This window comes from Equus asinus, chromosome 23 (genome assembly GCF_041296235.1).
Source record: "Equus asinus isolate D_3611 breed Donkey chromosome 23, EquAss-T2T_v2, whole genome shotgun sequence".
Taxonomy (NCBI): Eukaryota; Metazoa; Chordata; class Mammalia; order Perissodactyla; family Equidae; genus Equus; species Equus asinus.
Genome location: NC_091812.1, coordinates 33,160,317 through 33,172,497, shown reverse-complemented (window position 1 = coordinate 33,172,497; position 12,181 = coordinate 33,160,317). Strand labels below are relative to the sequence as shown.

The 12,181-nt window shown below is 35.7% G+C and overlaps 1 protein-coding gene across 6 annotated transcripts in view; it reads left to right on the top strand.

Annotated features, from left to right (window-relative positions):
• SMC5 (structural maintenance of chromosomes 5) overlaps positions 1-12,181 on the top strand; it is an 84,204-nt gene that overhangs the window by 53,183 nt on the left and 18,840 nt on the right. For all 6 annotated transcript variants that reach the window (XR_001398836.3, XR_011497330.1, XM_014845996.3 and 3 more), the window contains exons 12-17: positions 572-666; positions 1,316-1,448; positions 4,108-4,281; positions 4,387-4,556; positions 8,071-8,194; positions 8,559-8,681. Coding sequence is in view for 4 of the 6 variants with exons in the window: in XM_014845996.3 (XP_014701482.3) it covers positions 572-666; positions 1,316-1,448; positions 4,108-4,281; positions 4,387-4,556; positions 8,071-8,194; positions 8,559-8,681 (819 nt within the window). In the remaining 2 variants the exon portion in view is untranslated. The remainder of the gene's footprint in view (positions 1-571; positions 667-1,315; positions 1,449-4,107; positions 4,282-4,386; positions 4,557-8,070; positions 8,195-8,558; positions 8,682-12,181) is intronic.

Here is a 12,181-nt window from a genome sequence, read left to right as displayed (position 1 = left end):
GCTGTTGAATTTTATCAGATATTTTTCCTGCATCTGAGATTGTAATATGGCTTTTGTACTTTATTCTGTTAATACGATAAATTAGATTGGTTGATTTTTGAATATTACATCAATCTTGAATTCCTGGGATAAGCTCTACATGGTCATGTATACCGTTCATATATTGCTGGATTCTTTTTAGTAATATTTCGTTAAGAATTTTCACATGTGTGTTCATGAGGGATCTTGTAACATTTTTGTCAGGTCTTGGTATCAGGACTATGCTGGAATCGTAAAATGATTTGGGAGATGTCCCTTCCTCCTGTTTTCTGAAACAGTTTTGGTGTTACTGCTTTCTTAACTTTAATAGAATTTATCAGTGAAAATAACAAAAGAAATGTACTCTTTTGGTAAAAATACATAATTGCAATATAAAAACACAACTATTTTCTAAGTACATACCATTAAAATATCCACTCAGTGTTCAAATTACTGATCATCCCATGAATGCCAATAGGAATATGGTAACTTTAAAAATCATATTGAATGTTAGTATATGATAATTAAAATAGTATTTTTCACTTATATTCAGGTTCGTGACAATAAAAAATTAAGAGTAAATGCTGTTGTTGCTCCCAGGGTTTCACATGCAGACAGAGCACCTTCAAGATCTCTAAATGAACTAAAGTAAGTCTTCAAAATGTTATTAGAACTAACCTGTTACTTTGAATATTAAATAATCATTTCTTCTTAAATATATTTTAATTATTTCTGTCACATAAATGTTTTTGATATAAGCTGTATTATTCCCTTTTGAAGGATCTCTCCTTAAGTCTAAAGTAATGAACAGTCTAGGCCAGGAATGGATCGTGGTATACTAGTTTATGATGGTGATGTTTCAGATCAATGGAACAATATTTGATGAAAGATACTAAGATAGTTGGTTAGTTATTGGAAAAATAAAATGATAAATCATCACTTCATAATGCCAAAATAATTTCCAGAAGGACTAAATGGAAAAATTGCAATTATAAAATAGCTATAAGTAAACATCTTAACTCTGGATGTAAGTAGACATTCTAAATATAAAAGCAATGAAAGATACAACAAAACAACAGATTAATGAATTGTAATCATAAATATATTAATTTTAAACTTTTCTGACAAGGAATAAATCTCAATATTAGGTGATTTTAAAACAAAGAAAAAAGACTTTTATTTTTCTGTACTGTTGTTAAATAATTTATATTTTATTGTTTATTGGCCATTTGTAACTATCAGATTTTTTAAAATGATATTTTAAGAAGAAAAATCTAGCAGGTGGTTTTCCTTTCAGACCATATGGGTTTTTCTCTTATTTACGCGAGTTATTTGATGCACCTGATCCTGTCATGAGTTACCTTTGCTGCCAGTATCATATTCATGAAGTTCCTGTAGGAACTGAGAGGACCAGAGAAAGAATTGAACGGGTAAGAGAGTACTGAATTAATACCAAAAACGTAGTTTTGTTAAACTTCCTAGCTTCAAGTCAAGGAAAAATTGTGAGGAATTTAAAAGAGTGTGTCATTCTGTTGTTTTTAACCACACGGAAATTATCTTTGTATTTTACATGTTTAATATGACATAAAACAGTGACTTTTGACTAATACTTTATGACGGGAGTGATGTGGGCTTACCTAGAGTAAATAAATACATAATCCCTGTAGGGTAATGGAATAAAGCTAAAACTTGAAAAGAGATACCTGGCATTGTTCTGCCTTGCTTGACAAACCTGTGTTCAGACATGGTATTAACTGTTTGATCATGTAAATTCTTGAATATCTTTCAGACAAATTATACTTTAGGATGGTAGGCTGGGATATAGAACCGATTTGGTCAGCCCTCCCCTCTAAAAGCTTCCATTTAAGATTATCCCGTGTATGAATGATCACCCTTAATAGGATCCCATTTTCCTGGCTAGTATAGCTACATAAACCCTTAGTTCCTGTATTCTGCTAGTGCTGCTTGGAGTTTTCTTCTCCTTACGAGTAACCTCCAAGACTGCAAACCACATTAGTTGCTTTTATCACAAGTAGAAACGGAAGAAATCTCTTCTAAAACAGGGTTTTCCATAACACCAAGTTGCCGTATTAATACTGCTTGTGCACGTCTAGGACCTAGTTACAGACCTAACTGCTACTTATAATATTGAATTTACTAGGAAAGTTTTAAATTTTTAACAACCAGTGTACAAGTACCCCTAGGGTAATTAGTTTGTAATTTGGGGGCTTTAATGTATTTCATTAACAGAAAATAGAAATGGCTCATTAGCAACCGATTTTACAAAAACGAGCTAATTATTGTAAGTTGCCTGCGTCTTTGATTAAAAATTACATCCTCTTACAGTGATCATTTGGGGAAACCAAAAATAAAACTCTCCGTGTACCTCTCTTCTGTCTTAATTCACTGGGGTTTAGAAAAGACAAGACCATGTGCATTGACCAAACCAATTTGTGTCATAACTTCAGGGGTAGGTAGGGCTGTCTCTGAAAGTAAGGGTAGTAGGAGTTCCCCTGTTGCAGAAAGTCTAGCAGATTTGGTGAGGGCTTTCATAACTTTACTTTGGGGCAGAAAGGAGTGATACTGCACTTAGAAAATCATTTTTACTTTTTGAATAGTGCTTCAAATTGAATTATTTTTGTGTACTTTTACCTTTAAACAAAGTGTTAAAGTCACCTAGAAAGCTTTAATCCTACTGTTTGTACTAGAGAAGGAACATTGAATTCATATAATTTACATTAAAAGTGAGATGAATTCTTATGTTCCCCTTCATCTGTTTTCAGGTATTTTCTGTTAGCCTTAATCTTTCCGGTTTTATATAAGTGCTGATATTTTAAAAATGCTTGAACACATTGAATGTTTCTTATACTTTATTCTTCTGAAGCCCAGCTCAGTTATGTGTCATGTATAAATACTCTATAAATTATGATGAGACACTTAGATAGAGCAAAGTCAGGAAATATTTTAGACACCTGGTATTATCTTGGCCGCCTTTCAGAAGATATAAACCTTCGTTGAGGAAATTTCCTGCCTTTATATTCTCAGTCCTTCTGTAATGGCTGTATTTCTCCCTTAGAATAAAAATATATTCTTTACTGTAAGTTTTGCTTTATTATCGAACCCTAATATTTTAGGTTCTCTAACAATGATTATACCCTGTTTATGGCATTATTCTCTCGTAATTGCTGAGACTCTCCCCTTTGGTTAACTTTTCTGCTGACCTTAGCTTACGATGTTCTTTTTGCTGGGAGTGCCCTTTCCTCATCATCTCCAGCAGTTTAAATCAGTTTAAAATTTATTTTCATGAAGCTTGGGTAGGCTAAGCTTATCTAGGCTTTCCCTTCATTCCAAATTATTCAGCATTTATGGATGCCAGTTTATACCCTACTAAACTAAGTGTGCCTAAATATGTCTTACCTCTTCACTTAGACTGTAAACTTCTGGAGAGAAACAAGCCACAAGAATATTGGTAACGAACCTTTAGAGATTGGAAAAAGCTGCAATACTAAAAGCTATTCTTTATAAATATACAGAAATAGATCTAGTAATGTTAAGGTGTTTAGAATGTGCTTTAGTTTATGAAACTCCCTGTATAAGTCCCTGAGAGAAAAGATCTCAAAAAAAGTCTTTGAAATCCTTGAAAAGTGTTTCCATTTAAGTATTCCACCAAACATACAGGAATTAAATGTGAGATTAGGTGCCTTTGAACAATATAACTGAGGGGAGAGGAAATTAAATGACTTAGTGGAGACGACACAGTTCGGTCTCCTGGGCAGCTGGCTCCCGATACTTCTTCTGTAGAGAGAACAAGCTCCACAAGTCCCCTTACTTGGAGAGATTGTGGAGTGAAGCAGCAGCGTGGCTGACTTTGCTAGTTGTTTGGTTTTCTCCCAATTCTCTCTTCCTTAGTCTTTCTTACTGTTTTCCAAAATAATAACCTGAAATGTATCAGCCACTGTTTTAGAGATGTTGGATAAGTAAAAAAAAAAAAAAGAAAGTACATGTAGTATATTTTGATCTTCTAAAAGTCACTTGATCTGTATTTAAAAATATTGTTAGATGTGTGCTAATACTTGTTTTACATTGTAGGTAATACAAGAAACCCGATTAAAACAAATTTATACAGCAGAAGAAAAGTATGTGGTGAAAACTTCTTTTTATTCAAACAAAGTTATTTCTATTAACACATCCCTAAAAGTAGCCCAGTTTCTCACAGTCACTGTAGATCTAGAGCAAAGACGACACTTAGAGGAACAGCTAAAGGTTGGTTATTTTGATTTGGATTTTAGAAAAGAATATTAACTGAATTTATAATACTTTAACTAGAACTGTTTTTAAGATACACTAACAATTTTGAATATTCCATAGGAAATTAATAAAAAATTGCAAGCAGTGGAATCAGACTTGATTGCCTTACATGAGACAAACAAACGTCTCGAACACAAAGACAATGAACTTAGACAAAAGAAGAAGGAGCTTCTTGAAAGGAAAACCAAGAAAAGACAACTGGAACAAAAAATTAGTTCCAAACTAGGAAGGTATCTTTTTAGCCTTTTCGGGTGGGGCTGGGGGTGGTACAAAGCGCTATGAGGATATTATTGGTTATACCCTATAATGACGACACCATCCCACAAGCAGGTTTTGGAATAATCTGTCCCTCAAACTTTAATCCTACTACCCAAAACACAATTTTAGTCCACAGGGCAAAGGGAGGTGAATCTTAAGTGTTGTGAGTTTTTCTATTCCCTAATCAGCTATTCTTATCGCAGACCCCTGTCTATGCTTAAGTATTATTGAGGACCCTGAAGAAGTTTGTTTATATGGATTATATCTATTGATATTTACCACATTAGAATTTAATTTCTAATTTTAATACTGAGAATGCTTAAAATATTTCTTAAGTCATTTAAAGGTGACAATAAGTCCATTATACTTAACATAAATCTTTATGAAAAACAACTATTTTCCAAACGAGATACATTTAGCAAAAAGAATGGCATTATTTTACATTTTTATAAATCTCTTTAGATCAAGTCAGTTGTTTTTCATATCTGTTTCTGTATTCTCTTGGTTCTGAGATGTTGTTTTGGTTCAAGTATGTGGGGAAAACCTGGCCTCACATAGATACGTAGTTGGAAAAGGGAAGAGTACTTTATTAGACTTTTCAGATACTTGTGTATATTCTTCTTTAATACTGCATCAAAACTTGCCAAGGTGTGGTTTGTTAAAGTTTAATTGCAGTGTGGAATCTGAAATCTTAATTAAGTGCATCTTTTACCCATAAATGATCTTGCTACATCATTCATTGGTCATTTGGAAAATATTGGTTCACCGAGTCACATAGATCTTTGTTTATTGTATAATATCAGAAAATAGTGACATCGACCTCCAGTCCCATCAGCCTGTAAGAATTGGGAAGCTCACAGTGGGGGATGCAGATTTGCCAAAATTCTAATTTTCACTTGAAAGCTTGAATTTTATCATTGGCAACAAATATTCTCAGTTATTTTCCTTGAAATGATAGGCTCACTTCATTCACTTTTGGGGGGGAAAAAATCTGCCAAATACCCAAGTCTGAATAATTATAGTTTGTCATTCTTTCAAGTAAAAATGGTATTCCATGAAGAGTGTCTAGTCCAGCTCCCACCTCAAACGAGTGTCTTTCCTTGACACAACTGTCATTCTTTGGTATACAGCAGAAGTGCTTTATAAGTGCTGTGTACTTCATATTTCATTTCACTGAATATTAAAAAGATATATACTTAAAGACTTGAGATTTAATAAAATTAATAATTTTTACTGTGTCATCAAGGACATTCTTCAGTGAATTTGCCATTTTTTAAATTTTTGAGTGCACGGCAGTGAAGAATCTAATGACTCTGATGCACTCTGGTCTACTACCTTGATTCATTCTAAAGCAGGAGCATTTTTACCCACTTGCTTTTGCACCGTCAGTGCAAATGTCCACACAGTGAGAGGGGCAAATCACGTCTTATTATAACCATGGTTTCAAGGATCCCCAGGAGTCTGTGGGCTACACTTTGAGAACCACTGACCTAGATGAATATCCAGAATAATAGGTGCATTGAATTTAGAATGGTGAGAGAGGGGAGGGGATGGTATACGCAGTAAGATTATCAAATTAGGCTATTTGTTTTCTCACCAATTCTGAAGGAGAGTAATGGGTAAGGAGGAAGTTATGCTGATTTTCCTGGAATAGAATGGGCACCTGGAGGTTTGTCTCACTGCCTCAGTTGTAATCTCCCTTGTTACAGGTAGGATTATGTCTGCTTGGCCTTAATGGTCATGTGTTCCACAGAATTCTGTACGAAATGTGAATAGTCTCAAATGTCTTTTCCAAAAGGAAAACTGCTAGTGTACTGTGAGAGCCCAGGCAACTATTCTCAGAACTGATTAAAAGTTTTATTTTGAATTTAGATATTTGTAGAAACTGGAATATCTAAGATGGGATGAAAGCTATTACAGTGTTCAGTCTAGGGGAAAGGAACATGGCTTCCAGTTTCAAGTTTTTTCCCATGTTCTACCATCACACAGCTCAGAACTTTTTGTTGTTATTATTCTTTTATGCTTTTTCTTGTAGAATAAAGGTATTAATGACATAGTCAGTTTTTAATAATAAATGATAGCTCATTGCCTTGAGTAGGATGTAAGTTTACGCTTACCTAATATATATAGCATGTTTCTAAACACATTCATAAATTAAATCATATTTGAAATGCATTAAGAAAATTTGTTCTTTATTGTTTTTTAAAGCAAACAATTGCCCATTAACTTTCGTTTAAAAAGTTAATAATGTACCTGGGTTGCTTAAAGCAAGATAGATCTAAGTCTAGCTGTCTAGAATTTTTTCAACTTTAAGCCTTTTTACAACTTTAACCCTTCACTTCATTTCTATCCTTAGTCATTTACAAGACACTTAACCTTTATTGTTCAACTGCTGTGTTGGACCCATGGTTTAAAACTAAACATTCTCCTCAGTATGTAGCATTGATTTTTCTAGTAAAATGACCTTTCATACCCATTACCATCCTGCTGTCTCATACCTGCTGTTACTCACTTTGGAATACTGCAGTGGTGAGCTGGTTCGTGATCGCTCCCTGACTAGTCCCCTCACCATTCAGGCATCCAGAATGCTGTTGTTAAATTTATCTTTTTTTCGTGTTCCTACCCCATTCAAGAATATCTCTTGTGGCTTCCTACTGTTACTATATGAAATTTAATTAAGCACTGCTTTCCCTTAGATTGACTTTCAAGTTTTTCAGAGTCTTGTTTCACTCTACTCATGCTAACTTATTTCCCTAGCCACCCCAACACTCTCTTCCATGTACAATTCAGGCTGCTCTGCAGCATCCACTGAACTTGTTCATTCTTGTATATTGTTGCTTCCATCCTTTGTTCTTGCTTTTTCTCTGGAGGCAACATAGTGTAGTGGAAAGCACTTTGGCTTTGGTGCCAACCACATCTTACCACTTAATATCTGTGTTCTTAAGTAACTTAATTAACTTCTGAGCCTTAGTTTCTTCATCTTAAAGTAAAGAGGAAAGTATTAACTTTCAGGATTGTTGTATTGTCTTTTCATTATGTTTTTTTACCTATTAATCAAATCTCCCCAGTTAAGCTCCTTGAGGGAAGAGACTGTGTTTGTAAACAATGTTGATAACCACCGTAGCCCTAGAGAAGAAGTAGTACTATTGTTATTTCCACTTTGCACGTGAAGAAACTGAAGCTCAGAAGAGCAACTTGTCTGCTTATGCTGTTCATTAGTGGCAAAGAGGAAATTCAAATCCATCTTTTTTGACTCCAGATCCTATACCATTAGCATTACCTGGATTATGTTGGGCACATGATATGTCTCAACAAACATGTTTTGATTGCGAGTGGTTGCATAGCATGATGATTTAATCTAGAAGCTAGCAGTTTGGACTCTGAATGGTATTACTAAGTAGACCATAAAACAGTAGGGGACCTAAGGATTTGGGTTCAATTCTTGTGTTTAACTCTGATTTCTCCATCATTATTTGTTTCTTACAGTTTAAAGCTGATGGAACAGGATACTTGCAACCTCGAAGAGGAAGAGCGAAAAGCAAGTGCTAAAATCAAAGAAATACATGTTCAAAAAGCAAAACTTGTTACCGAATTAACAGACCTGATAAAGGTAAGGCATTTTTGTAATTTTAGTCTTTTTTTTATAGTAGGTAGATAAGATAGTAAAATCTTAGCAAGGCATTTTTATTAGTTTCAGCTTGCTGTATTGTTTGACATTTCTCCTTATAGGTCGATAAATTCGTTAAAAGCACTCATTAAGCTAAATTATTTTATTCCAGATGACTTGACTAAATACACAGGAAAACTAAAAATTCTCTTGTAAGAAATAGTTATAAAAAGAACTATTTGAGAGAAATATCAGTCACAGTAGAAAAATGTTATTTTTTTCATGGTGTATAATTTTGTCTTTTTAAAAAAACTATTATTTTTCTTAGTGTAAAATAAATTAAACTCTTAGGGGTTTTTGTTTCTAGAGTTGTACTTCTTTGCATATAAAAAAAGTAGATTTAATTCTTCAAAATACTACAGTGATCTCCGAGAAGAACAAATTAGAATCAGATTATATGGCTGCTTCATCACAACTACGTGTCACAGAGGTAAATTTTTTGCTTTTGTTTATCTTGGGGTTCCAGCCTTAGACCAGTTGGAAAACATACATCATCATTTGCAATATGCAGTTTGTTGTGTGTTCTTTAATTGACAAATTTAACGTATCCTACCGATGAGGTAGCAATATTTGAAACACTTTGTACTGTGCATTTTTTGTTGTTTGATTGGGGGAGCGGTAATCAAAAAAGAGAAATCAGAGTATCCGATTTAGTATCTGAAAACCAAAGTATCCTGTTTGCTTTCTTTCTTTCTTTTTCTTTGGTGAGGAAGATTGTCCTTGAGCTACCATCTGTGCCAGCCTTCCTCTAATATGTATGTGGGACACTGCCAGAGCCTAGCTTGATGAGTGGTGTATAGGTCCATGCCCAGGATCCAAACCTGTGAACCCCAGGCCACTGAAGCAGAGTGCACGAACTTAACCACTGCACCACCAGGCAGGCCCTCTGTCCTCTTTCTTTTTTATTTTTTATTTTTTTTAAAGATTTTATTTTTTCCTTTTTCTCCCCAAAGCCCCCCAGTACATAGTTGTATATTTCTCGTTGTGGGTTCCTCTAGTTGTGGTATGTGGGACGCTGCCTCAGCGTGGTTTGATGAGCAGTGCCGTGTCCGCGCCCAGGATTCGAACCAACGAAACACTGGGCCGCCTGCAGCGGAGCGCGTGAACTTAACCACTCGGCCACGGGGCCAGCCCCTCTGTCCTCTTTCTTAATCCATATAAGTTACAATCATTACTGTTAGCAAGCAGCAACTAGTAGCTTTTAATTTCAGTTTGTACATCCCATGAAGTAAACTACAGAAGAGTTCTCATCAACACTAGCAGTGGTCTTAGTGTATCTTCTTGGCAATTTAATCTTCTGTTAAAATCTGTGAAATAATGATAAGTATTGAAATAGCGTGCAAGGTGGGAAACATGCTAACATACTAAGTTAACGTAAATCCCAAAGAAGAAATAGCAACAAAATTGTAGTGACAGTAGCATAGTTTTTGAGTCTTCCAAATCCTTTCCCCAAAATAGGAGAGCAACTAGGATAACATAACCACAGCAAAACCATGGGCAACATATACAACAAAACTAAGTTTCAAGGTATCCCATTTGGTGTACTGCAGTATATTCTCACATTAACCACCCAGGGGTAGCATCAGACTGTACAAGTTAAGGGCACAGTCTCCAGCAAGACTGCCCTTCAGATGTCAGCTGCAAGGTCAGGGGTCCTCAGGCTACCTGCACTTCTGACCAGCTGGCTACAAATTTGAGGGTTCCTTTAATCCCCTCAGGTTCAATAACTCACTAGAATGACTCACAGAACTCAAGGAAATACTCAACAATTACAGTTTTATTAAAGGATAAAAATCACTGCTAGTGAAATGAAAAATATACAGGGCGAGGTCTGGGAGGATCCTGAACACAGAGTCTCTGTACCCTTTTCCCATGAAATTAGGGTGCATCACCCTCCTGGCACATCAGTGTCTTCACTAATCAGGAATCTCTGCTGAGCTTCGGTGTTCAGAGTTTTTACTGGGGTTGCATTACCTCGGCATGATTGACTGAATCATTGGCCGCATGGTTGAACTCAGTCCCAGCCCCCTCCCCTGGAAGTCAAGAGATTGGGCTGGTAATCATGTGACTCAAAGCCCAGCCCCCTTAATCACATGATTTGTCTTTCTGGCATTGCCTGCCCCCATCTGCTTAAACTCAGGTGTAATCCAAAGGGCTCAGGAATAATGAAGACACTCTTATCACTCAGAAAATCCTTAGGGTTTTAGAGTCTCCCTCTCAAGAGCCAGGGTCAAAGGCCAGTCAAATTCTTTGTTATATAATACCTATAAACTCCAAAATAGAAGCAGGTAAGATCTAATCAGCAGTAGCATCAAGACTGGCATGGTATCAGTAAGTATATGGTAAGAAGCAGGAGGAAGGCTCGGAGAACCCAACAATCAAGTCACCAACAGCTACGCATCTCTGAAGGAAGGAGGGTCCACGAGGTGGAGAAAGTTCAGCGGACCAACGTGGAGGCAGCTGAAACTAGGAGGGGACTTTGTAGACTCCAGAAAGGTCAGATGCTGCTGGGGCGGTCCAGTCCCTGTGAACGCTCCAACCAACTGAAACTACTTTGCACAACAAAGCTGCTCACTGAGGAGAACTCGAACCACATAGACTAAGGAGGCCATAAAATATATATGTTACAAGGCTGAGAGTGTAGCTGAAGCACAACACTCTAAAAATGGGAGAAGGGAGACGGTATCAGTAACAGAACATACTTGCTGATTGTCCTGTAGGTATTATCAGGAAATAAAAGGATATTACTTCAAATTAGGTGTTTTGGGAGAAAGAAATGAGAAATTTAGTCTTGTTTATAGCGGGGAACCAGCAGACAGTATCTCACAAAAGATATTAAGGACTTAAGGATATTATATAAGGTATTTTATTCAAAGTAACATTTCGAATGAAAATATAAGCTTTCCTAAATACCAGAAGATATACAAAGAAAAGGAGAGGGGGACAATAAAACAGATCACATCATTAAAGATGAGATATTTGATTTATATACAAATATGACACAAATATAACAAACAATAGCAGAACTAAGGCCAAATGTCAATCCTACCATTAAATGTAATGGATATAATTTATCTTTAAAAAAAAAGATTTTTTGACATCCAATATTTTGCAGAATATAAGAGGTACATTTAAAAGAAGGACATTCAGAAAGGTTTAAAATAAAAGGACAGTGAGCACAAGTGATCTTTTTGGGTCAAAAAGATGCAAAGTATCAATGAAAAATATCTAAATCCGTGAATCCATTATAATACTTTAAAAATAATAATATTGGTCACCTTTGGAGGATATTAAGGAACCAGCTCATTATTTTTAAAAATGGCAAGGAAAGAATCTAACATTTATCCTGACTTTCTTATGTGAATTGTTATTTAGGATAAACAAATAAATGAAGAAGGGAAGTTTTTCTTTACAGAAGTATTTCAGATAATAAAATGCAGGAATTGTAGTATCAGAATATCACGATTTTACGGCGGCTAATGAGTCAGTGGATCACACTGGCTGCTAACTTCACCAAAAGATAGCCAGATATTTATGTGTATCCTGATAGAAGGACGTAACACCTCCTATGAAATAATCTTTTGAAAGAAATCAAATTTCAGTTTGATTAAGCCTCCAGAACAAGGTTTCTCAACCTCAACACTATTAACATTTTACACTGGATAATTCCTTTTGTGGGGGCCTGTCCAGTGCATTGTAGAATCTTTAGCCAGCATCCCTGGCTTCTACTTGCTAGATGCTATTAGTACAACCTTCTCCCCACCCTAGTTGTGACAACCAAAAATGTCTCCAGACATTGCCAGATGTACCCTGGGGAGCAAAATTGTCCCCATTTCAGAACCACGACTCTAAGACTACCAGTTTACAGGAAATAAAGGAGACTGAAAAATACTAAATGACACCATAGGAATACAGTCAGCAAAATCTAGC